Here is a 27,975-nt window from a genome sequence, read left to right as displayed (position 1 = left end):
TTTAGGTCAACCAGCCATGATGTGCTTGACAAAAGCTGAAAAATAGTTTTAAATCACACCGTGTAATAACGTCACAGGTTTGTGTCTTGTCAGGATGAGATACCTTCATAATTAATGCAGCCGTTAGCATCCTCCTGCCCTGCTAGAAGTTTGTCGACCTCTCCTTCAGACATCTTCTCCCCTGAAGACACAGAAGAAACATGCTCCGTGCATGAATGAAAACAATTCACTATGTTCTGCCAAAAATGTATTTTTATTTATTTATTTATTTTGCCATCTCCTAAAGTAATCAGAATGGGAAAATTCATACAGTTGTCTTAAAACAACGCTGTCATACAAGCGCATTTATCTGATTTATTACAACTTATTTTCTGCATTATTGCTACTGTTTACACTTAATGCAACTTCCCAAAATGTTAAAAACAATTAATTTAATTTTTAATCTATATTCCTTTTAAACTAGAGCACCGCACACATAGAGTGCAAACCTCCACCCAGTGGCGGCGCCAGGACTTTTTTGGTTGAGGGGGCTGAGGGGGGCTGGGATAAACGTTGGAGGGGCTCCACAAAATGTCATCAAAATGAACAGTATATTGTAAATTTCTTTAGAATTACCAAGGTATATGTTTTAGTCACCCATGCTCCTCTAACATGTGGTATCAATGCACACACACATCACTTAGAATGACGGCAAGTTCAGTAAACTTGTACATAGGTATAAATAAAGATAAGTGAAGTTTTAAGAGTGGCTGTAATAAATATTTAGGAAACCTAAATTTTTGGAGTATGGAGTTAAATTTGTCTCATTAATACTTGCAAATGGAGTGAGGGTGATTTACAAATATCCTTTGATTTGTACACGTGCTTTGTGATCCACAAACACAAATTTCTGATTTGTAACTTGTGTGTGGGTTTTTACAAATAAATGTTTATTTGCAAAACTGAACATTCTGTTTGTTTCAGCATTGGTGGATCACCGAACACACACATTCATCACTTTGCTCAGTTACGCAATATTGAGACATTCTCAGCGCAAAACTGCAGTTGAGATCCACAAATATGTCAGTCGCTATTCACATTATTGGCAGAATTACTGGGGAGGCTGAGGGGGGGCTTGACTCATTATTGGGTGGGCTTAAGCCCCCCCCCCCCCTTGGTGCCACCACTGCCTCCACCAACACTAGTTTCCAATTCCACAAAATTTTACCTTGGAAAACATTTTGAAGTGTTTTTTCAGAAGCTAAATTAGATGTGATAAAATATCAGGAGTATATATTTAGTTTATGCACTTGAAGGTTTTTTTGTGGTGTTGTCAGGTTTGTTTATTGGTTATTTATTTCAGTTTCTGAATTCTTTTTCAGATAATTTTCACAGAACATTGGTTATCTCTGCTTTGCACAATTTGTCATTGCTTTTTGGCACTTGGTGTCTGACTGATATCTGGAAGATAGAAAAACAGGCATAAAAGTGGAACCTCCATCCATTTTTTGTGGTGCAGGTAAATCCATAACAGAAAAATGAGAGTGATTGGGGCATGTTTGATTAAGATATAACATTTAAAAAAAAACATTAAATGGGGTTTTCAATGTTAAATTTAAATGGCCACAAAATCTGTAATCTGGATCAGATCTGCATCAAACTTTATCAGTCAATAGTGAGTGCCCGTCTGCACCTTATTTTCAAATATGAGAGTAACTGAGGCACATTTAATTAAGATATAATGTAAAATGTACATTAAACTGGGTTTTCAGTGTTAAATTTAAATGGCCACAAAATCTGTAATCTAGATCAGATCTGCATCAAACTTTATCAGTCAATAGTGAGTGCCCGTCTGCACCTTATTTTCAAATATGAGAGTAACTGAGGCACATTTAATTAAGATATAATGTAAAATGTACATTAAACTGGGTTTTCAGTGTTAAATTTAAATGGCCACAAAATCTGTAATCTAGATCAGATCTGCATCAAACTTTATCAGTCAATAGTGAGTGCCCGTCTGCACCTTATTTTCAAATATGAGAGTAACTGAGGCACATTTAATTAAGATATAATGTAAAATGTACATTAAACTGGGTTTTCAGTGTTAAATTTAAATGGCCACAAAATCTGTAATCTAGATCAGATCTGCATCAAACTTTATCAGTCAATAGTGAGTGCCCGTCTGCACCTTATTTTCAAATATGAGAGTAACTGAGGCACATTTAATTAAGATATAATGTAAAATGTACATTAAACTGGGTTTTCAGTGTTAAATTTAAATGGCCACAAAATCTGTAATCTGGATCAGATCTGCATCAAACTTTATCAGTCAATAGTGAGTGCCCGTCTGCACCTTATTTTCAAATATGAGAGTAACTGAGGCACATTTAATTAAGATATAATGTAAAATGTACATTAAACTGGGTTTTCAGTGTTAAATTTAAATGGCCACAAAATCTGTAATCTGGATCAGATCTGCATCAAACTTTATCAGTCAATAGTGAGTGCCCGTCTGCACCTTATTTTCAAATATGAGAGTAACTGAGGCACATTTAATTAAGATATAATGTAAAATGTACATTAAACTGGGTTTTCAGTGTTAAATTTAAATGGCCACAAAATCTGTAATCTGGATCAGATCTGCATCAAACTTTATCAGTCAATAGTGAGTGCCCGTCTGCACCTTATTTTCAAATATGAGAGTAACTGAGGCACATTTAATTAAGATATAATGTAAAATGTACATTAAACTGGGTTTTCAGTGTTAAATTTAAATGGCCACAAAATTTGTAATCTGGATCAGATCTGGATCAAACTTTGTCAGTCAATAAAGGACACCATCCTACATAATGCTTTCAAATATGAATGAAATTTTCTTTTTTGACAGAAATATGAATTTCTGAAAATTCATTCAATGTTAAAGACTGTGTTAAAGAAAAGAGATTTTTCCTTGATAATTGAATCAATTCTTGCCTATCAGGATATGAATCTTTGTAAAAAAAAAAAATCATAATGATATCTGAAAACTTGTGTGGTACAGGCTGTTCACAAACAGAGAAACAAGCAAACAAATAAACAGGTGCAAAAACATATCTTGACATTAAATCCATTTTAGGAAATTAAAAATGTAATAATATTTTCATTTGCAATCTGATATTCTTCATATTTATGTGTTCAGTCTCAAGAAATAAATACTTTTAAGTCAATCTGACTGGATTTTGATTCAGTTGTGAATGATTACTGGAGTCATTCTGTGATTTGTGAGATGATTCAAACCTTCAGCTGCTACATAAAACTCCAGTCGTACAAACGACTGCAACAGAGACTGTTGGCGACTCTCCTAAATCACAGACAGTCTCTCTTGCAGCCCCCCCTCAAGAATACAGTCAAGGATTTTGTGTGGAAAAAAACAGTTGGTCACGTATATGAGACTTTATTTTTACATTTTTTTACGAAAGGTACTGTGCACCATCATGGCAACATTGCTGTGTTGTTGTGGTGTGTATGTGGCACAAATATATAATTGTCAACCTTTTTGCCATCACTCCAGTGGGAACGATCCATCGCGTTGCCCCGTGGCTATTTGTCATAGAGGAAGGAGGACATGTCTGCTGCAAAACATGCATATCTGCGCCATGTGTAGGAGGACATGCTATGCAAGACACCCTGACAGAGTTGTTCTGTGATGCACTGTGACATATTTGTCTCATAGACAAATATCAATGTCTGGGCTGCACCGAACATGGTCTGGTTTGTTTGACAAGAGTGAATGTTGCCATGGTCAGACCCGGGCTACTCGTGCACTTCTGGTCAAACTTCCAAAAGGCTTGTAACCAAGCAGGGAAAAGACAAAAAAAAAAAAGATGAGTCCAGTTTCCTCAAGGCTCATTTGCTGCTGATTAAAAGGGTGTTTTATATTAAGCTTCCTAACTGAGAGATCTCGCAAAGGAGTGTGTCTGTGGTGCAGGGATGTACAGAGACACAGCCACATTCTTCATGCAAACAACACAAGACCACTGAAAAACATCACTGACTGTTTAATATTATAATTACTACACAGACAATACAGTCTTCATGTCATTCAGCAACATTTGGGTTAAAAACTGGTCTGGTTTCTCACCTGATTGATGTGACATGAATTCTGGTCACCAGAGTGCCAAAGCCACAAAATACGAGGTCTGTTAGAAAACTATCCCACCTTTTTATTTTTTGCAAAAACCATATGGATTTGAATCATGTGTGATTGCATCAGCCAAGCTTGAACCTTCGTGCGCATGCGTGAGTTTTTTCACGCCTGTTGGTTGTGTCATTCGCCTGTGAGCAGGCTTTGTGTGAGCAGTGGTCCACCCCTCTTGTCAGATTTTTATTGCGAATAAAATGTCTGAACGATTTGGAGCTTTGCTGCATCAAATTTTTCCAGAAACTGTGAGAGACCTCCAGGTGGGCACCATTCGGAAAATTCAGGTGGCTTTCAGGGACGATTTTATGGGGATTACACAGATTAAGGAGTGCTCCAGCTGGTTTAAAGACCGCCCACAGCTGCTGAGAGCACGGCGCACTCCGAGCACCGATCGACAGGCTGACACCCCACTGAAACAACCAGATAATTTCCAAAGTGAAGGCTTTGTTGATCCGGGACGTCGTCTGACTTCCACAGAAATGGCAGAAGACTTGGACGTTAGCACTTTTTCGCACATTCCACTGTTACAGGAGTTTTTGTCATGGAAAGAGAACCCGAGAGATGTGCCACGGAGCCGCTCATGGTGCGGGACAAAAGCACCTCCGTGTTGGTCTCACAGGACGGCTTTCAGATGGCTTTCAGACGGCTTTCGGTAGCTTTTCAGTCGTGTGACTATCCGAGAAATTGTGGATGAGCTGGACATGCCAGAACATGTCCTGTGAGGCTTCATCACGGCGTTGCTTTGCGCCATGCAGCTCCATCCCGACGCGCGAATTTCTCCGCTCCTCTTTCCATGGCAAAAACTCCTGTAACAGTGGAATGTGCCATTCATTTCCAAACTGAACGATGTGTTGATCCGGGACGTCATCTGACTACCACAGAAATTGCAGAAGACGTGGACATCAGCACTTTTTCGGCACATTGAGACAGACGTGTGGAGAAATTCGCGCGTCGGGACGGAGCCGCATGGCGCAAAGCAACGCCGTGATGAAGCCTCACAGGACATGTTGGGGCATGTCCAGCTCATCCACAATTTCTCGGATAGTCACACGACTGAAAAGCCACCGAAAGCCATCTGAAAGCCATCTGAAAGCCGTCCTGTGAGACCAATAAGGAGGTGCTTTTGTCCCGAGCCATCAGCGGCTCTGTGGCACATCCCTCTGCTTCTCTTTCCATGACAAAAACTCCTGTAACAGTGGAAGGTGCCGAAAAAGTGATGATGTCCACGTCTTCTGCCATTTCTGTGGAAGTCAGACGATGTCCCGGATCAACAAAGCCTTCACTTTGGAAATGATCTGGTTGTTTCAGCCTGTCGATCGGCGCTCAGAGTGCACCGCGCTCTCAGACGCTTTGGGCGGTCTTTAAACCGGCTGGAGCACTCCTTAATCTGTGTGATCCCCATAAAATCGTCCCTGAAAGCCATCTGAATTTTCCGAATGGTGTCCACCTGGAGGTCTCTCACAGTTTCTGTAAAAATTTGATGGAGCAAAGCTTCAAATCGTTCAGACATTTTTTTCGCAATAAAAATCCGACAAGAGGGGTGGACCACTGCTCACACAAAGCCTGCTCACAGGCGAATGACGCAACCGACAGGCGTGAAAAAACTCACGCATGCGCACAAAGGTTCAAGCTTGGCTGATGCAATCACACGTGATTCAAATACATATGGTTTTTGAAAAAAATAAAAAGGTCAGATAGTTTTCTAACAGACCTCGTATTTCCTCTTCTTATCATACAGTAGTGTTCAGAATAATAGTAGTGCTATGTGACCAAAAAGATTAATCCAGGTTTTGAGTATATTTCTTATTGTTACATGGGAAACAAGGTACCAGTAGATTCAGTAGATTCTCACAAATCCAACAAGACCAAGCATTCATGATATGCACACTCTTAAGGCTATGAAATTGGGCTATTAGTAAAAAAAAGTAGAAAAGGGGGTGTTCACAATAATAGTAGTGTGGCATTCAGTCAGTGAGTTCGTTAATTTTGTGGAACAAACAGGTGTGAATCAGGTGTCCCCTATGTAAGAATGAAGCCAGCACCTGTTGAACATGCTTTTCTCTTTGAAAGCCTGAGGAAAATGGGACGTTCAAGACATTGTTCAGAAGAACAGCATAGTTTGAATAAAAAAGTTGACTGGAGAGGGGAAAACCTATACACAGGTGCAAAAAATTATAGGCTGTTCATCTACAATGATGTCCAATGCTGTAAAATGGACAAAAAAAAAAAAAAAAAAACAGAGATGCGTGGAAGAAAATGGAAAACAACCATCAAAATGGATAGAGGAATAACCAGAATGGCAAAGGCTCACCCACTGATCAGCTCCAGGATGATCAAAGACAGTCTGGAGTTACCTGTAGGTGCTGTGACAGTTAGAAGATGCCTGTGTGAAGTTAATTTATTTGCAAGAATCCCTCGCAAAGTCCCTCTGTTAAATAAAAGACGTGCAGAAGAGGTTACAATTTGCCAAAGAACACATCAACTGGCCTAAAGAGAAATGGAAGAATATTTTGTGGACTGATGAGAGTAAAATTGTTCTTTTTGGGTCCAAAGGCTGCAGACAGTTTGTGAGACGACCCCCAAACTCTGAATTCAAGCCACAGTTCACAGTGAAGACAGTGAAGCATGGTGGTGCAAGCATCATGATATGGGCATGTTTCTCCTACTATGGTGTTGGGCCTATATAGCACATACCAGGTATCATGGATCAGTTTGGATATGTCAAAATACTTGAAGAGGTCATGTTGCCTTATGCTGAAGAGGACATGCCCTTGAAATGGGTGTTTCAACAATACAATGACCCCAAGCACACTAGTAAAGGAGCAAAATCTTGGTTCCAAACCAACAAAATTAATGCCTCGCAGATGTGAAGAAATCATGAAAAACTGTGGTTATACAACTAAATACTAGTTTAGTGATTCACAGGATTGCTAAAAAAGCAGTTTGAACATAATAGCTTTGAGTTTGTAGCATCAACAGCAGATGCTACTATTATTGTGAACACCCCCTTTTCTACTTTTTTACTAATAGTCCAATTTCATAGCCTTAAGAGTGTGCATATCATGAATGCTTGGTCTTGCTGATTTGTGAGAATCTACTGAATCTACTGGTACCTTGTTTCCCATGTAACAATAAGAAATATACTCAAAACCTGGATTAATCTTTTTAGTCACATAGCACTACTATTATTCTGAACACTACTGTATATTAAGCTTCCTAACTGCGAGATCTCTCAAAGGAGTGTGTCTGTGGTGCAGAGACGCAGCCACATTAAGTCTTCATGCAAATAACACAAGGCCACTGAAAAACATTGCTGACTGTTAATTACTACACAGACAATACAGTAAAAACTGGTCTGGTTTCTCACCTGATTGATGTGACATGAATTGTGGTCACCAGACTGCCAAAGCCACAAAATATTTTCTCTTCTTATCATACGTGCAGGATAATTGTCCGATAATTCCATAATCACATGAATTATTTTGGTAGCACAAGCTTTATATGGGGAGGTGGGGTGAAACAATTACCAGATATCCTCATTGTTTGATGCTTTGGAATGTGCACATCCACATAGTTTGCACCTTTTAGTTTCTATAAAACAATAATGAATTTCCTCATGTAATATTAATACTTTGTGAACACAAGCATCTGTGTAAAAGGAGTTTTCCGCTGTTTATGTCCTGGTATGAAGGTCAGGGACACTGGAAGCCAGTCAAAACTAGGGGTGCTAAGAGAGAGTCTAGGGCTAAATAATGACACCATATTCTGTGGGTCGCGGAAACACCACTTACAGTTTGCTTCTGTGTCACATGACTCACTGGCATGAAAACACACAGCTGGCATCTTGTTATACCACTGAGGTACAGTGTATATTTGTGAGTATTATTTGCTGTTGAATTACATATTTAAGGAATAGTTCTTTTTTAATTTAGTTATATTTCTGTTGTTATGGCCTTCAAGTATTCAGAGGGCTTGGACCAGTTTAGCAGCAGCAGGACTGACATCTTGTCTGTACAAACTCAGAACTGGACGACGGAAAAATGATCTTACACAATGTCCAGATATTCAATACCCCAATATTTATTCCTACCTCAGACACACCAGGTATTTATGAAAATAATGGATATAACAAATGTAACAAATGTGCAAGCAATTTTAAAACAGTTTATGCTGCTACTGTTACTAGTGTCTACATGTAATTCAAAATGAAAAAAGAATAACTTCTTAACACTAACAAATATTTTATTTATTTACAAAACATTTCAATTTACTAATGTCTTAACTTTTTATAAAAAAAAAAAAAAGAATTTTAGACCTTAACCCACATTCAAATCAATTTGCTTTAGAAATGTGCTCATTCTCAAACTAATTCTGAATTTGAGAATAATAATTTCACCCTGGAATACAACTTGTGCCATTTCAACATGCAAATCCACTTCTGACTGGCTGTGGTGACCCTGAGAACAGGGGAGAAGCTGAAGGGACTTAAAAATAGACAGCAAACTTAAAAACCAAAGTGAAGCAGCTCAAAACACACAACACATTCAGCCATGTACAGTTAATAACAATAAGAATTTTTATAGCACTTTAACACTGACAAAGTACAAGAAAAACAAGAAAAACAACACACTACCGCTAGTATAAATGATAATTTCAAAATAAAACAAATAAAAAATAGAAATAAAACGCTAAACAATAAAATACTTCCCACCATCAATGGCTGAAGGCAGAAAAGTGTTTTCAGGCTGGATTTAAAAATGTTGCTAGAACTGGACTTTTTCCACATATACTGCAGGTTTTCTCCTCATCAGATCCATTGACTGTATACAGATAACAAGACAAAACTACAAATAATGCAACTTATCCAATGACATAATCAGTGCATTAGTTGAGGTCATCCATCTCTGTGTCTGTGCATCAGACAGGCTGCACAGAAAATGCACTGATGTTCGAAAATGAAATCAAATGTAATTTTACAAAGGTTGGCTTTGGAGCTACTATTAAATATATATATATATATATATATATATATATATATACACACACTCAACAAAAATATAAACGCAACACTTTTGGTTTTGCTCCCATTTTGTATGAGATGAACTCAAAGATCTAAAACTTTTTCCACATACACAATATCACCATTTCCCTCAAATATTGTTCACAAACCAGTCTAAATCTGTGATAGTGAGCACTTCTCCTTTGCTGAGATAATCCATCCCACCTCACAGGTGTGCCATATCAAGATGCTGATTAGACACCATGATTAGTGCACAGGTGTGCCTTAGACTGCCCACAATAAAAGGCCACTCTGAAAGGTGCAGTTTTATCACACAGCACAATGCCACAGATGTCGCAAGATTTGAGGGAGCGTGCAATTGGCATGCTGACAGCAGGAATGTCAACCAGAGCTGTTGCTCGTGTATTGAATGTTCATTTCTCTACCATAAGCCGTCTCCAAAGGTGTTTCAGAGAATCTGGCAGTACATCCAACCAGCCTCACAACTGCAGACCACGTGTAACCACACCAGCCCAGGACCTCCACATCCAGCATGTTCACCTCCAAGATCATCTGAGACCAGCCACTCGGACAGCTGCTGAAACAATCGGTTTGCATAACCAAAGAATTTCTGCACAAACTGTCAGAAACCGTCTCAGGGAAGCTCATCTGCATGCTCGTCGTCTTCATCGGGGTCTCGACCTAACTCCAGTTCGTCATCGTAACCGACTTGAGTGGGCAAATGCTCACATTCACTGGCGTTTGGCACGTTGGAGAGGTGTTCTCTTCACAGATGAATGAATCCCGGTTCACACTGTTCAGGGCAGATGGCAGACAGCGTGTGTGGCTTCGTGTGGGTGAGCGGTTTTCTGATGTCAATGTTGTGGATCGAGTGGCCCATGGTGGCGGTGGGGTTATGGTATGGGCAGGCGTCTGTTATGGACGAAGAACACAGGTGCATTTTATTGATGGCATTTTGAATGCAAAGAGATACCGTGACGAGATCCTGAGGCCCATTGTTGTGCCATACATCCAAGAACATCACCTCATGTTGTAGCAGGATAATGCACGGCCCCATGTTGCAAGGATCTGTACACAATTCTTGGAAGCTGAAAATGTCCCAGTTCTTGCATGGCCGGCATACTCACCGGACATGTCACCCATTGAGCATGTTTGGGATGCTCTGGACCGGCGTATACGACAGCGTGTACCAGTTCCTGCCAATATCCAGCAACTTCGCACAGCCATTGAAGAGGAGTGGACCAACATTCCACAGGCCACAATTGACAACCTGATCAACTCTATGCGAAGGAGATGTGTTGCACTGCATGAGGCAAATGGTGGTCACACCAGATACTGACTGGTATCCCCCCCCAATAAAACAAAACTGCACCTTTCAGAGTGGCCTTTTATTGTGGGCAGTCTAAGGCACACCTGTGAACTAATCATGGTGTCTAATCAGCATCTTGATATGGCACACCTGTGAGGTGGGATGGATTATCTCAGCAAAGGAGAAGTGCTCACTATCACAGATTTAGACTGGTTTGTGAACAATATTTGAGGGAAATGGTGATATTGTGTATGTGGAAAAAGTTTTAGATCTTTGAGTTCATCTCATACAAAATGGGAGCAAAACCAAAAGTGTTGCGTTTATATTTTTGTTGAGTGTATATATATATATATATATATATATATATATATATACACGAGGTCTGTCCATAAAGTATTGTACCTTTTTATTTTTTTTTAAACTATATGGATTTGATTCATATGTTTTCACGTCAGACAAGCTTGAACCCTCGTGCGCATGTGTGAGTTTTTCCACGCCTGTCGGTGACGTCATTCGCCTGTGAGCACGCCTTGTGGAAGGAGTGGTCCCGCCCCATCGTTGGATTTTCATTGTCTGGAAATGGCGGAATGATTTGGGGGTTTTTTCCATCAGAATTTTTTCAGAAGCTGTTAGAGACTGGCACCTGGAAACTATTCGAAAAATGTATCTGGCTTTCGGTGAAAATTTTACGGGCTTCACAGAGAATAAGGTCTGGTAGTACAGCTTTAAGGACCCCTTTAAGGACGCTCAGCGCGCCGCGCTCCGAGCTGCGATGATACGGCACAAGCCACCGGACCATTTCTGAGCTGATGGCTCTGTGGATACGAGACCGTCGTGTGCTCTTTCTCTGGTTATCACAAGAGCTGGACATCAGCCATTTTCCGGCAGATTTCACTTTTAACAAGAGATTTTGTCATGGAAAGCCGCGCAGAGGCTTCGCACGTCACGACCAATTCGCTTTGGAAGCGAGACAAAGGAACACCTTCGTTTCGGCGTGTCAGAGGACAAGTTTGGACATGTCCAGCTCTCCACAATTTCACTGATACTTACTGGACTGGTAAGCATTGAAAGCCGAGATAGACATGTCCAAACTTGTCCTCTGACACGCCGAAACGGAGGTGTTCCTTTGTCTCGCTTCCAAAGCGAATTGGTCTTCTTCTTCTTCTTCTTCTCGTGTGTGCGTTCCCAGGTCTGCTGGGGGCTCCCCTACCATTCTGAGGGGGGAGCAGCACATTAGTGTTTTAGCTTTTCCTCGATCCATGTAAGAGCTTTTGCAGTTTCTCTTAATTTGGTTGTATCTTCTTCAAAGATATCCTCCGTTGTTACTTTCAGGCATTCTTGCCTATTGATTTGCTGGCATTCCTCTAGTATATGTTTTTGAGTTTCCTCCTCAGCATTGTAGGATACATTGGCATATTTATTCCTATAGTTGCATTTTACTGCCAGCATTCTTGTTCTTGCCATCATGATGCTATGTGCTTCCATCCTGTTTAGTTTGTCCAGGTAGGGTTTCCTTTTTCCTACTTCCAACGTTTTTACGTTTTCAATGTAATGTTTTACCTTTGATTTGATCTCTCCTTGTTCTTTGATATCCTTCTTTAGCTGTTTGCCTATTTTCCTTTTTATATCTCCTTTGCTTGTTTGATCCGTTATCTGCAGTTTTTCCTTAATCCTGTTGACTTCCCTTTTCCATGGTTTACTATTGTTGTTGATTATTCTTTTCATTAGGTCTGATCCTACTGTATTTATCCTTTTTTGGAAGTTGATCTTGTTTTTTTGTATTATATGGTCTATATCCCAGAGCCCTTTTTCCGCATACATGATTTCTCTCGGTGTTGTTGGTAGTATTAGGAGCCGTTTTAATATATTGTCCAAGATTTGGTTCCTCATTTTCCCCTCCTTTTTTGTTGTTACCACTGACTCTCCTGCATACACAATTATTGGGATTATGCATGATTCCACTAGTTGCCAGATAACTCTCATTTCTATTCCTCTTAGGTCCGGGCTTCCTGCTATTTGTAGGATGGTTTGTAAGGCTCCTTCTGCTTTCTTTTTTGCTTCTTCTATTTGGTCGGCTTGGTTGTTGTTATTGTTGATTATTTTTCCCTAGGTATTTGTAATTTACACATTTTTCCAGTTTTTTTTGGGTCCTATGTAGAAATTTGTATCATCTTTTGGTTTCCCTATCGTCATAACTTTACTTTTTTCTTCCCCAAATTCTATGTGGTACCTATTTGCCAGATCATTTGTTATATTTAGCATTATTTGCATTTCCTTGGCCGTCTCTGCTATGAGGGCTATGTCGTCCATCCATAGTAGGCATCCTATTTTTTTCCCTGTACCTGTCTTTATTCCAAGGTTGCTATTCAGGATCTCTTTGCCTATTTCGTCTATTAGTAGTGCATACATTATGACTGACAGGACTCCTCCTTGTCTAATGCTGTCTTTGATCTGTATTTGTCTTGTAAGTCCATATCTGGTCATTATTGAGGCTTTCAGGTTTTCGTTGAGCTCCTTTATTTTTAGCCATATTTTATCTCTTAGTCCATTTTTGTAGAGCGTGTACATCAGAGCATCTGCCCAGGCTTTATCATATGCTTTGGTCACATCCAGGAACGTTATATATCTTGGTTTTTTGTTGTCAATCAGGTGGTTTAATAGTAAGATATGGTCTGCAGTTCCTATGTTTTACTTAGCACCTCCCTGTAGTTCACTAATTTGTATCAGGGGTTTTATTCTATGATGTAGGATTCTTTCATAAAATTTCCCTATGTTGCTGCTGAGGGTAATTCCCCTTCATTGGCACATTTGCCTTTTTTTCCTTTACCTTTGTATATACTTACAATGTGGCCGTTCCTCCATTCATCAGGGATTTTGTTTGTATGTGCCGTTTGATTAAACATTGTACAATATATTTTCATAGTGCCATTTGTTGCATTTATGAATATTTCGTTTGGTATGTTGTCTGGTCCCATTGCCTTTTTCCGTTTTAGTTTCCTCTTTACCCGCAGCATCTCTTCAAGGTCTATTTTTGGTATGTTTTGCGGTCTTAGTTGGTTTGTAACTTTCTCAACCTCTGCCGATATTCTATTCGTCCATGCCTCATACTCCGGTTTACCTTATATAGGTCCTCGTAGTAGTTTGCTATGTGGGATTTGATTTCTTCCTCATCAGTGATTTCTCTATTGTCCTCTGTGATGTAGTTGTATTCTGCCTGTCCCTTCTTGGCTAACTTTTTCCTCATTTTCCATATCTCATTTCTTGGGTCTCTGCTGGTGATAATTTTGTTCAGGTTCTCTTGAACTTCTTTTTTATATTTTTCATCCATTGGCTTTCTTAATTTCCTTTGTGCCTCGTAGTAGCTCTCTAGAGCTTCCTTTTTTTCCTCTTTGCCGGCCTTCTGGAAAATTTTTCTTTTCTCTCTCACTTTCTCCCGCAGGCCTTTTGTTTCTGGGTCTTTTCTTCTTTTCTGTTGGTTTATGCTTATTGTTCTCTGTCCTATTGTCTCTTTTAGGGCTTCCTTTATTACTGTTTCATATTCTTTGTACTTTACTTCTTTTGACTTTACTTTTGTCGTGACGCGCAAAGCCTCCGCGTGGCTTTCCATGACAAAATCTCTTGTTAAAAGTGAAATCTGCCGGAAAATGGCTGATGTCCAGCTCTTGTGATAACCAGAGAAAGAGCACACGATGGTCTCGTATCCACAGAGCCATCAGCTCAGAAATGGTCCGGTGGCTTGTGCCGTGTCATCGCAGCCCAGGTGCCAGTCTCTAACAGCTTCTGAAAAACTTCTGATGGAAAAAAACCCCAAATCATTCCGCCAATTCCACACAATGAAAATCCGACGACGGGGCGGGACCACTCCTTCCACAAGGCGTGCTCACAGGCGAATGACGTCACCGACAGGCGTGGAAAAACTCACGCATGCGCACGAGGGTTCAAGCTTGTCTGACGTGAAAACATATGAATCAAATCCATATAGTTTAAAAAAAAAATAAAAAGGTACGATACTTTATGGACAGACCTCGTAAATATACTTTGTTGCACACAAAATAGTCCGCAGCTCTGAATGCAGATTCATGAATAAACAAATGTTTTGTATCTATGATGCTCTTCTTCACAAGGACGGCTCCCAGAGTTCAGCAGAGGAACTATTAATCTCTTTTCCTTTCACACCCTCCTTCTAACAATCAGTGTTTTTTTTTCTATCCAACCTCATTGTGCACCTGTGCGGTACAGAGAGGGTTCCACTGTGTAACAGAGAGGGTACCACTGTGTCACAGAGAGGGTACCACTGTGTCACAGAGAGGGTACCACTGTGTAACAGAGAGGGTTCCACTATGTAACAGAGAGGGTTCCAATGTGGCACAGAGAGGGTACCACTGTGTCACAGAGAGGGTACCACTGTGGCACAGAGAGGGTACCACTGTGTAACAGAGAGGGTATCACTGTGTCACAGAGAGGGTACCACTGTGTCACAGAGAGGGTTCCACTGTGTAACAGAGAGGGTTCCACTATGTAACAGAGAGGGTTCCAATGTGGCACAGAGAGGGTACCACTGTGTCACAGAGAGGGTACCACTGTGTAACAGAGAGGGTACCACTGTGTCACAGAGAGGGTTCCACTGTGTCACAGAGAGGGTATCACTGTGGCACAGAGAGGGTATCACTGTGTCACAGACAGGGTTCCACTGTGTCACAGAGAGGGTTCCACTGTGTCACAGAGAGGGTTCCACTGTGTAACAGAGAGGGTTCCACTGTGTCACAGAGAGGGTACCACTGTGTCACAGAGAGGGTACCACTGTGTTACAGAGAGGGAACCACTGTGGCACAGAGAGGGTTCCAATGTGTCACAGAGAGGGTTCCAATGTGTCACAGAGAGGGTTCCAATGTGTCACAGAGAGGGTTCCAATGTGTCACCGAGAGGGTACCACTGTGTCACAGAGAGGGTACCACTGTGTCACCGACAGGGTTCCACTGTGTCACAGAGAGGGTACCACTGTGTCACAGAGAGGGTACCACTGTGTTACAGAGAGGGTACCAATGTGGCACAGAGAGGTTACCACTGTGGCACAGAGAGGGTTCCACTGTGTCACAGAGAGGGTTCCACTGTGTCACAGAGAGGGTACCACTGTGTCACCGAGAGGGTTCCACTGTGTCACCGAGAGGGTACCAATGTGTCACCGACAGGGTTCCACTGTGTCACCGACAGGGTTCCACTGTGTCACAGAGAGGGTTCCACTGTGGTACACCAAAACAAACCAGTCGGCGTATTCTAGTCACAGGAGTCGCTGCACATATTTTGAACATGTTCAGGATACCCTCTCCGATTGATTTTCAGGAACCACACATTTTTTTCGGTGACAGTTGAACGAGTGCGGCACACACCTGTGACATTTTGTTGTGGAACCTGTGGCAGGGTGCTTGTCACCCCCAGTGTGACTGTGGCTGATGTTTTTGCCTTAAAATTGTTCATTATTAAGCGTGAAGTAGTTGAAATCTACGACTTTCCTGAACAGAGTACCAGTCGGACACAGGGTACCACCCCAAAAACCCATTTACAGCAGGGTGGACGGTGGACTGGTCAAAAGCAGGTTCAGTATCTTGTCCAAAGAGACAGACAGGTAGCATGAGTGGACATAAACACAGAGACCAAATAAATAAGTAAATAGAGTGTAAATAGAGTTCATACCCAGAGTGACCAGGACGTGTCGTAGCTCCGCCCCCATCACTGTTCCATTGCCTTCCTTATCAAACACTCTGAGGCCTTCAACAAACTCCTCATACGTCCCCTGTGATTAAAAAAAAGAAGATCAGTCACCAGTCATTTTATATGGCTGATACTGAACAGATAACATCTATGAATTTCTTGGCATTAACTACAAACTAACAGCATCTCCTAATCTGACTGCTTCACTCTTACTATGAATTCTTTTAAACAAACAAATGTGTTGATTTGGAGGAAATCTCAAGCCTTGAAATCACACCATGTCACGTTAAAACATTACTTTGTTTGTTTTACTCTCGTGAGTGTTTAAGTATTATTCCTGAACTTTAGTTTATGCCATATAAGGAGAAAAAAAATGGAATCATACTTTTTCCTTAGTCTGAGCCACGTGCTGTAGCATTGGAAGAAAGGTCTCAAAGTCCATCGATTTGACCTCCATATCTGTAAGTGAAGACAGGCCATGCTTTTAGTACTACGTTTATTTAGAGTTCTATAGTTATATATATATATATATATATATATATATATATATATATATATATATATATATATATATATATATATATATATATATATATATATATATATATATATATATATGTATATATATATATATATATATATATATATATATATGTCATGAATTCCTTGTCTATGCATATACACAGAGCTGGTACAATCACTGGTTCTTCAAGGTCAAACAGTTATTGTTCAGGAGATGATTCGCTGTGTTAACTCTGAGTGGTTTGTGTATTAAAGCATCACTGTAAATGCTAACATACAAATTAATTAAGTATGATGTTAACCAAACTCAGTTTTCATCAACCTGTTATGAACACTCATTTTAAACAAGTAAGTAGTACTTTGAGATTGGAAGACATGCTTTACTTGATATATCCCATTTAAGCCAAATTCGATTTTTTTTTTCGTACCCAGTGTCCTTTGGGGCGTTCTTTCAGACATGCGCAGATCTGCCTCATTTACGTTGCGTATTCCTGCCTACACATGTACATGGTGAGCACATGTTTGGATTACCAGTGCTCTCTCAAACCTGTTATTCACTCATTGTTGATAAACTGTCCGGAATTAGTTTGGTTTATAAATCAAAACCTTAAATGAAAACTGCTTTGCTTTTCATGTCTTCTGCAACATGTCAGTACTGTTCCATGTTGAAAGTAAATGACTCTTCCTTACAGCAGTGAGCAGAGCGCTCAAAGACACAAGCTCTGACTTGTTATTTGTTTTGGGTTTGTGATCGCCTCTGTTTTTACTCAAAAGCGGTGGCGGTGCTTAAACACAAATCTGGTTTGTCAGTAGCTGACAGTGTACCGGAGTCAATACTAAAAGTTAGCGGTTAGCTGTAGCTTCTGCTGTAGCATCAAGAAAATTAAGTTGACCTGAATATGATGAATGAGCAAAACTAAAGAGAATTAAGCTGTCACTTGAGCGCTGGATGCTCACAGTAAATACATTACTGTAATCAAATTTATTTCAGTACTGCTAAATCAAAATGAACAAGTTACTATTATCCAATTATTAATAAATTATTATTTAGCATTATTATGAATAAATTAATATGAGTACTGCACACTCACAATAATTAAGTTAATCAAATACGATTCATTTAAGCCAACATAAATTATCTTTTGAAGGCAAAGTTAGGCAGTCAGGAAATATCTTTTGGAGTTTAATTCAATTCATTTCATTTTATTTATAAATGTAACACAATGCTAAATACCCTCAGTTGTATGAGCATAAAAATAGGAAACACAATGTGATCTTTTGACCACTTAAAATAGGTCAAGGTTAGCCATCTTTGAACTTGTCTAAGTTCCGTGTCCCAAGAATGCTCCCTGTGAATTTGAAGACTCTGGCAGTAATAGGACTGGATTTATGATGAGCACAGACATATGGGCAGACAGACACAAAGTTTTGGCAATACCTGATGGCCATATTTTGGCCTCGGGTAAAACTCCCTCGCACTCTCCCTCCCACAATTTTGTGCAATCAGGTGGACAAACCTTAAATTTCATATTCATGAATGTAAATACACTAAATGGACAATACATGTTATTTTACACGTTGATCAATCCTCAGTGCACACTGTTAGCAAATCATCCATCCATTTTCTTCTGCTTTAGCTGGAGTCGGATCGCAGGGGCAGCAGCTCAAGCAAAGCCACCCAGACCTCCCGATCCACACACACCTCCTCCAGCTCCTCCAGAGGAACCCCGAGGCGTTCCCAAGCCAGAGAGTCCCTCCAACGTGTCCTGGGTCTTCACCGGGGCCTCCTCCCAATGGGATGTGCCCGGAACACCTCTCCAGCGAGGCGTCCAGGGGGCATCCGGAAAAGATGCCCGAGCCACCTCAACTGGCTCCTTTCAACGTGGAGGAGCAGCAGCTCGACTCCAAGCTCTTCCCGAGTGACCGAGCTCCTCACCCTATCTCTAAGGGAGCGCCCAGCCACCCTGCGGAGGAAACTCATCTCGGCCGCTTGTACTCGCGATCTCATTCTTTCGGTCATGAGCAAAATCTCATGACCATAGGTGAGGGTCGGAACGTAGATCGATCGGTAAATCAAGAGCTTTACCCCCTACTCAGCTCTCTCTTCACCACGACGGTCTGATACAGCGACCGCATCACTGCAGACGCTGTACCTATCCGTCTGTCGATCTCACGCTCCATCTGTCCCTCGCTCGTGAACAAGACCCCGAGATACTTAAACTCCTCCACTTGAGGCAAGGACACTCCACTGACCTGAAGAGGGTAAGAGACCTTTTTCTGGTCGAGAACCATGGCCTGGGATTTGGAGGTGGTGATTTTCATCCTGGACGCACCACACGCGGCTGCAAACCGCCACAGTGCATGCTGAAGGTCCTGATTTAACGAAGCCAACAGAACCACATCGTCCGCAAACAGTGGAGATGAGATTCTGTGGTTCCCAAACCAGACCCCCTCTACACCCTGGTTGCGCCTAGAAATTCTGTCCATAAAGATCATGAACAGAACCGGTTAGCAGATCAGTTTACAATAACAACGACAATAACTCAAGCTGGAGGAAAAGACTTATTCAGTATGGTAATTATAAGATAGAGCAAACAGATGAGTCTTTCATCTGGATTTAAATAACTCCACAGAATCAGACTGTGTAACATCAGCATACAGATTTCTCCACAAAACAAGTGCATGATAAAAAAAAAACTCTGTGACCTGCTGACTTCTTTTAAACCTTTGGAACACACAGTCATCCTGCATCCTGAGAATGCAGAGCATGAGCCAGTTCTTAAGGTTTATTAGATAGGAGGTGCTAGTCCATGTAGCATTTTTGTATGTTAATAACAAAACCTTAAAATCTGACCTCACACACACACATGAAACCAGTGAAATAAGGCCAAAGTGGAAGTAATATCATCAAATTTTCTTCCCCTGGTTAAACCTCTACAACAGCATTTTTAACCATTTGATGACCTCTGAAAGTTGTCAGCAGCAATCCAGAAAATGACATTACAGTTATCTATTACTGAAGAAAGAAAAGCATGAATCAGTGTTTCTATATCAGCCATAGACAGAATGAGGTGAGCTATGACGAGATGACAGAAAGCATTCTTTGTAATTTCTCTAGTGTGTATCAATGGTCAGTGTGGGATAAAAGATCACCCCATGACTTTTTGCTTGATTGCTATGATGAATGACACTTAAAGAGAGCATAACAGAGGGCCTAATACAGAACCCTGTGGAACTCCATATTTTACCAGAGCAAGTTTGAAAGCAGTGTTGTCATGCAAGACATACTGAGATTTGATGGATAAATGTCAACCATGCTTGAAACTTGATGAGTAATACCAAAATGTCAGGATTTCCCCAGCCCGGACCTGTGCAATGACTTTTGTTCTCTACTAGATGGCGACCTCTGTTTTGTTCTGGTAGTATATTCTGTTCCCCACAAGATGGTGACCTTAAGTTATACTTCACACCAGGTTCAGATTAAGACTGATTATTGAATGACTATTTAAACCCAGACTTTATGTTTGTGAATTGCCAGATACTACTGTAGACGTGCACGTCTGTTGTCTGTTGCCTTGCTTAACCATTTGCCTCACCAGCCACCAAGCCTCGCCCATGACCCAGACAGAGAGCAGAGGGTTTTTACCTGACTGCTGCACTGTCAGCAGGGTGCACTGTGACCTTGAACGCGTCTTCCAGCTGTACAGTCAGACACCGAAGCACCCTGCAGCTTAAGCTGTGGTAACACTGGCCTTGCCTTCCAATTCCGGCATTAGAACGAATGGTCTTCTCAGTGTTTCAGAACCTCCCAATACTGCCCCCGTGTGGACCTGGACCCCGGTACTGGCTACCGGCACCGCAACATCACTTTGGGAATTCGTTGGCTCCCGGCATGGAGTGCGCCTCAACAAAACGCCAGTTAAGTTCTCCTCCTTCTCTGTGAGATTCCGTTCTCACTAACCCCACCTTGTGACTGTGCTTTGATAAAGAACTATTCCAACTCTTTTATGAACTGTGATACCAAACAATTGACAACCCTGCCCAGCTGTACCAAGTCCTGCTTAATTGGCACTGCACTTCAACCCACAGTTCTTGACCTCTGACCTTGGTGACCACTTATGAACTGCTGAACAGTGAAGAAACATTATCTTATGAACTCTGAGACATCCTGTGTTATTCCCTTTCATGAATAGTGACTGTTTGTGGTTCAGCATTACGAGTGCATTCCATTCACCCTGTGTGTCTTCTTCCATAGTTTCTAGTTACTAAAGCAGCGTTCCATCTGGCCCTGGTCACTGACTCCTTTGTGCTTTTATTCCTTCAAGCCTGGCTTCGGAAACTGCAGCTCCCTAATTTCACCGCCAGGAGGCGGGCCACTCTCCATACTGCAGAAACCCCAGTGCAGCATTCCTTAGTTATTATTAATAAATATTTATTTTTTCCTTTTGAACTTTTCTCCGTGTCCAGCTCCCTGCGTGTGGGTCCACAGCCTGAATTGTTCAGTTCCACCCAAACCCCTAACCATAACAAAAAATGATTTTCAAACAAAAACATATGATGATCATCTGTAAAGACAGCTGCACTGAACTCCAGCAGGAACAGCACTGTTAAACCAATCATAAAGAAATGAAAAGTGTTATACAGCTGTAAATGATCAGGCTGTACGCAAAGGCTGAGTGACTGTGCAAGAACAAAACCAGTAAGAGATGACACCAAAATGTTCCAAAAATTGAAATCACCAGTTGTGATAGAGGTCATTGAGATTCATTGGCTCAGATTACAGCTATTACTGCAATTCATATCATGATGATGAGATTAGTTTTCATTTACTTTTTTCAAAGCCAACTATAAGCCACTATAATTTGCTGTAAAAATGAAAATGTCAGTAGAGGGTTGAATGTTTTTAGAGATGTTATATACGTGTGTACCTTCAGGTTTGGGTCGGCCAAGAACTCGGAGGACCTCTGCATTAGTTGGATTCTGACCTAGTGCTCTCATCACATCTCCACACTGAGAGTAAGAGATCTTCATCTTGTTTTCTGGAGTCTGGTCAAACAGCTGGAAGGCTTCCTTAAACTCTGAACAGACATCACTGTTTTAATACCAACACATTAAAAACTTATTACTCTGTTATACAAGGACTACTATTAAGATTTCTGAGATATGACTTCTAACTCCAAGACTAGTACTAGGATCACATTTTTTGTCCAATGAAAAGTTCAGTTTAAACCACGTAACATTTACAGACAATGATACTTGGATTAGTTTTTTTTTTTTTGTTGTTAAGATTTAATAGGTTTTATATTAAGTTCTATACTTGCCCTGAGGCCAACTGGTCCCTGTGTGTATTCTTTGGATACCGTAGATGAGTCTATGACTCCAGTCCATGACAGATTGCTTCCACAGCCAAGGCCAGAAAGATTTACAGCTGCATGGACTGGGACAATACAGATGAAGTGTCTCCTCCAAAGACACAAACAGGTAGTGTGACTGGGAATTAAAGTGAGGTCTACATATTAGTAACCCAACTTCTGTCCCACTGAGCTGCGTGATTTCTTAAGAAGTATTGTATAAATCGTCTTCTTTTGGCTGCTCCCGTTAGGGGTTGCCAAAGGAGATTATCCATTGCCATCTCACCCTGTCCTCTGCATCTTTCTCTGTCACACCAACCATCTGTATGTCCTCCCATAAACGTCCTCTTTGGTCTCCCTCTTCTCTTGCACTGCTCCTTTCCAAACCAACTCAGTCTCACACAGTGGTGGCGCCAAGGGGGAGCTTGGGGGGGGGCTTAAGCCACCCCCAATAATGACCCCTCAGCCCCCCAATGATGTGAATAGCGACTGACATATTTGTGGATCTCAACTGCAGTTTTGTGCTAAGAATGTCTCAGTATTGCGTAACTTAGCAAAGTGATGAATGTGTGTGTTCGGTGATCTGAATCACCCTTCACAAACAGAATTTTCAGTTTTGCAAATAAACATTTACTTGTAAAAACCTACATACAAGTTACAAATCAGAAATTTGTGTTTGTGGATCACAAAGCACGTGTACAAATCAAAGGATATTTGGGCTAGATTGTATACAAACTTCATACAGAATCACTTTTTTGTATATTGTTTACAACTAAGTTTCTCAGGCTATATCTTTTACTTACTTTTATCGAATGGTTATGACCTCACTGTTAAATTGGCAATAAATCTTTGATATAGATGATTTGTGTAAGGTTGATTCCATGCACTGTCTTGTGCACTATTTCAATTAATTCAGTTTGCATACCTATGTGCAGGTTTACTGAACTTGCAATCATTCTAAGTGATGTGTGTGCGCATTGATACCACATTTTAGAGAAGCACGGGTGACTAAAACATATACCTTGGTAATTATAAAGCAATTTACTATATATTGTTCATTTCGACGACATTTTGTGGAGCCCCTCCAACTTTTACCTCAGCCCCCCCAACAAAAATTTCCTGGCGCCGCCACTTATCTCACCTCTTTGACTATGTCTCCAAACCATCTTATCTGTGCTGTCCCTCTGATATGGTTATTCCTTATCTTATCTTTGTCACTCCAAAAGAAAATCACAGCATCTTCTGCTCTGCCTCTTTTTGTTAGTTCCACTGCCTCTAAGCCAGAGGTCTCAAACTTGTTCCAGAAAGGGCCGAGAGGGTGCAGGTTTTCTTTGCAACCACCTGCTCCACCAGGTGATTTCACTGATTAACATCACTTTGAGCAGGTGGAATCAGTTAATGGGGTTAATGAGGGTGCTGGAGCCTATCCCAGCATTCACAGGGCACGAGGTGCAGTACACCCTAAACAGGACACAAGTCCATCGCAGGGCCACATATAGACAAACAAATACATTCACACCTGCACACACACTTACAGTCAATTTAAATGTTTCCATTCCATCTAACCTGCATGGCTTTGGAGGTGGGAGGAAGCCGGAGCACCCGGAGGGACCCCACGCAAACATGGGGAGAACAAGCAAACTCAGCCCAGTCTCACAGTTTTATTTCGCACTCCCATAAAATAAGTCATATTTTCATGAGGTGTTTTTTTGTTGTTGTTGTTATTTTACTATTCCTAACCTTCTCCCTTCCCCTAACACTAACCCCCACAGACCCCCTCCACGTCACCCCACATTTTGTTCTCCCATCACAAAATGAATTCCTGCTCTTTTGTGACGCTATCACTAATCAATAGATTAATTTGATTTTTTGCCATCACCAAAATGGCGTGAGATTGGGTTGTGCAAACTCCGCACAGAAAGGCCCTAGGGGGGAAGCGAACCTATGACCTTCTTGCTGTGAGCAACAGTGCTAACCCACCATGCTGCCCAGCATGAAACCGTATCAAATATTAATCATAAATTTAAAACCTTGACTGACTTTGTGAATAAAAACATTTGATTGATCTTAGACAATTTAATCTAATGGAAAATATCAGACACAAAGAAATAATAACAAGATAAAAGTATATTTATATTCACAAATGTATTCCATATTTTACCTTCAATTTGATCAGCACTGAACTCGATCTGGAAAAAAACAAACACAAAATGATCTATAATCAGCTGATATGAGCATTTGAGATACATAACATGCAATAGAGATTATGAACACTTTGATTGTCTTAATGCTGTTTAAACCTTTGACAACCATTTCTAAAAAGTAAACGCACAGACAAACCTTTATGCTGTGTGGGTCAAATTCTGGTTCTTTTGTCGCTTCTGTTTCTGGAGACGTTTTTACAGCTTCCTTCTTCGGCTCAGGCTTTTTAGGGGCCATGACAGATGACAGTCAAAAGAATAAAAGAAGAGAGCTGATAAGGTGCAGAAACCAGGAGACCGATGTCTGCAAGGTAGTTTAAATACACTCAGACACACAAACTTCACTCTGCCATATAAGGTGAAAAATGACTTAATTAATCCTCTAATGATTTCTGCTGCAGAAAGACAAACTTAAAATAGTATTGAAACAAATTCCAACATCCTCGACTGAACCAGGCAGGAGGATCATCCTTGTACAACTGATCAAAATAACCAGACCAGTGGGACAGTGGGGAGTGGGGCAGCGCTCTACACCACCTTAAATAGAGAACATCAGCCGCTCTGTGGGTTGAGACCACCTTAAATAGAGAACATAGCTCTTGTTCTCTGTTGTATTTTACAGGTGCAATTAAATTTGCGGCCATGCATGGGATTATTGAAGGCAATGAGTCTGAAGAATTCATTAATTTTCTATAACCACTTATTCCAATTAAGGGTCACAGGGGAGCTGCCTTTCCCAGAATCCATTAGGCAAGAAGACGGATCCACCCACAGGCTGGGTACACATGTACACCCTGAACAGGACCCAGAGGGAACCCATGTAATTCCACACAGGGTGGAATTGATCCCAAGATAATAATAATAATAATAATAATAAACATTTATAAAACAAAGAACTACTGAGGCAGAAGAAAAATATAAGAAGTACAAAAACTAGTATTACGAGGATATGCAAAAAGAAATATAAGATTATTACAGCATAATAAAAACAATATGAAAAGGTATTTGGAATGGGCCTCAAATCAATCAATCAATCAATTTTATTTATATAGCGCCAAATCACAACAAACAGTCGCCCCAAGGCGCTTTATATTGTAAGGCAAGGCCATACAATAATTATGTAAAACCCCAACGGTCAAAACGACCCCCTGTGAGCAAGCACTTGGCTACAGTGGGAAGGAAAAACTCCCTTTTAACAGGAAGAAACCTCCAGCAGAACCAGGCTCAGGGAGGGGCAGTCTTCTGCTGGGACTGGTTGGGGGTGAGGGAGAGAATCAGGAAAAAGACATGCTGTGGAGGGGAGCAGAGATCGATCACTAATGATTAAATGCAGAGTGGTGCATACAGAGCAAAAAGAGAAAGAAACAGTGCATCATGGGAACCCCCCAGCAGTCTACGTCTATAGCAGCATAACTAAGGGATGGTTCAGGGTCACCTGATCCAGCCCTAACTATAAGCTTTAGCAAAAAGGAAAGTTTTAAGCCTAATCTTAAAAGTAGAGAGGGTGTCTGTCTCCCTGATCTGAATTGGGAGCTGGTTCCACAGGAGAGGAGCCTGAAAGCTGAAGGCTCTGCCTCCCATTCTACTCTTACAAATGGCAGACACAACCAAAGAAGGGGCGGGACAAGACAATCTGGTTAGAAATCCATGATCAACGTATCTCAGTCCAGTAGATAAAATGGAAATAATAGACAGTGTAAAGGCCCTGTTCACATGTAGTACAAATAAATAAGAATCAGGGCAAATCACGGCGAAACAGCCCGAATGAGTGAGCCCTGAAAACATCAAGCCGATGTCGGGAGGGACGCACAGTCAAGCAGGCGTGAATGATCACGTTGCAACGGTTTTGTGCATGCTTGCGCGTGTACGAACACAGTGCAAGCAGCTGGAGCGTGTGGAACTACATCATGCTGCTGCTGTGGAGATAAAAAAAACAACTGGAGTGTGTGGAACTACATCATGCTGCTGCTGTGGAGACACAGAAACACACAAAAATAAAGACAGCTGGAGAGTGTGGAACTACATCATGCTGCTGCTGTGGAGACACAAAAAAAATAATAAAAACCAGCTGGATCATGTGGAACTACATCATTCTGCTGCTGTGGAGACACAAAAAAAAATAAAAACCAGCTGGAGCGTGTGGAACTACATCATGCTGCTGCTTTGGAGACACACAAAAAAAATAAAAACCAGCTGGAGCATGTGGAACTACATCATGCTGCTGCTGTGGAGACACACAAAAAAAAATAAAAACCAGCTGGAGCGTGTGGAACTACATCATGCTGCTGCTGTGGAGATAAAAAAAAAACAACTGGAGTGTGTGGACCTACATCATGCTGCTGCTGTGGAGATAAAAAAAAACAACTGGAGTGTGTGGAACTACATCATGCTGCTGCTGTGGAGACACAGAAACACACAAAAATAAAGACAGCTGGAGCGTGTGGAACTACATCATGCTGCTGCTGTGGAGACACAAAAAAAAAAAAATAAAAACCAGCTGGATCATGTGGAACTACATCATTCTGCTGCTGTGGAGATAAAAAAAAAAAAACAACTGGAGTGTGTGGAACTACATCATGCTGCTGCTGTGGAGATAAAAAAAAAAACAACTGGAGTGTGTGGAACTACATCATGCTGCTGCTGTGGAGACACAGAAACACACAAAAATAAAGACAGCTGGAGCGTGTGGAACTACATCATGCTGCTGCTGTGGAGACACAAAAAAAAAATAATAAAAACCAGCTGGATCATGTGGAACTACATCATGCTGCTGCTGTGGAGATAAAAAAAAAAAAACAACTGGAGTGTGTGGAACTACATCATGCTGCTGCTGTGGAGACACAGAAACACACAAAAATAAAGACAGCTGGAGCGTGTGGAACTACATCATGCTGCTGCTGTGGAGACACAAAAAAAATAATAAAAACCAGCTGGAGCGTGTGGAACTACATCATGCTGCTGCTGTGGAGACACAAAAAAATAAAAAACCAGCTGGAGCGTGTGGAACTACATCATGCTGCTGCTGTGGAGACACAAAAAAAATAATAAAAACCAGCTGGAGCGTGTGGAACTACATCATGCTGCTGCTGTGGAGACACAAAAAAAATAATAAAAACCAGCTGGAGCGTGTGGAACTACATCATGCTGCTGCTGTGGAGACACAAAAAAATAATAAAAACCAGCTGGAGCGTGTGGAACTACATCATGCTGCTGCTGTGGAGACACACAAAAAAATAAAAACCAGCTGGAGCGTGTGGAACTACATCATGCTGCTGCTGTGGAGACACAAAAAAAAATAAAAACCAGCTGGAGCGTGTGGAACTACATCATGCTGCTGCTGTGGAGACACAAAAAATAATAAAAACCAGCTGGAGCGTGTGGAACTACATCATGCTGCTGCTGTGGAGACACAAAAAAAATAAAAACCAGCTGGAGCGTGTGGAACTACATCATGCTGCTGTGGAGACACACAAAAAAAATAAAAACCAGCTGGAGCGTGTGGAACTACATCATGCTGCTGCTGTGGAGACACACAAAAAAATAAAAACCAGCTGGAGCGTGTGGAACTACATCATGCTGCTGCTGTGGAGACACACAAAAAAAATAAAAACCAGCTGGAGCGTGTGGAACTACATCATGCTGCTGCTGTGGAGACACAAAAAAATAAAAACCAGCTGGAGCGTGTGGAACTACATCATGCTGCT

At 41.1% G+C, this 27,975-nt stretch overlaps 1 protein-coding gene across 1 annotated transcript; it reads right to left on the bottom strand.

The window, feature by feature from the left end:
• myl4 (myosin, light chain 4, alkali; atrial, embryonic) lies at nt 1-24,525 on the bottom strand. The gene is made up of 7 exons (XM_034191104.1): nt 24,411-24,525; nt 24,232-24,259; nt 21,648-21,797; nt 16,583-16,656; nt 16,180-16,279; nt 104-181; nt 1-35 (listed from the first exon to the last, which is right to left on the bottom strand). The coding sequence occupies exons 1-7, from the start codon at nt 24,507-24,509 to the stop codon at nt 7-9; spliced, it is 558 nt and encodes a 185-aa protein (XP_034046995.1). The 5' UTR covers nt 24,510-24,525; the 3' UTR covers nt 1-6.
• Between the last annotated feature and the right edge of the window lie 3,450 nt (nt 24,526-27,975).

This window comes from Thalassophryne amazonica, chromosome 16, assembly GCF_902500255.1.
Source record: "Thalassophryne amazonica chromosome 16, fThaAma1.1, whole genome shotgun sequence".
Classification (NCBI taxonomy): domain Eukaryota; kingdom Metazoa; phylum Chordata; class Actinopteri; order Batrachoidiformes; family Batrachoididae; genus Thalassophryne; species Thalassophryne amazonica.
The sequence above is the reverse complement of the archived record's forward strand: the minus strand, read 5'-3'. Positions and strand labels throughout refer to the sequence as shown.

Excerpts from the sequence above, each read along its gene's own strand:
- myl4 (XM_034191104.1), bottom strand. The coding sequence starts at position 24,509 with ATGGCCCCTAAAAAGCCTGAGCCGAAGAAGGAAGCTGTAAAAACGTCT. Across the intron at positions 24,260-24,410 it reads TTGACCCACACAGCATAAAG|ATCGAGTTCAGTGCTGATCA; the intron begins GTTTGTCTGTGC and ends GTTTTTTTCCAG. Across the intron at positions 21,798-24,231 it reads CAGTGCTGATCAAATTGAAG|AGTTTAAGGAAGCCTTCCAG; the intron begins GTAAAATATGGA and ends ATGTCTGTTCAG.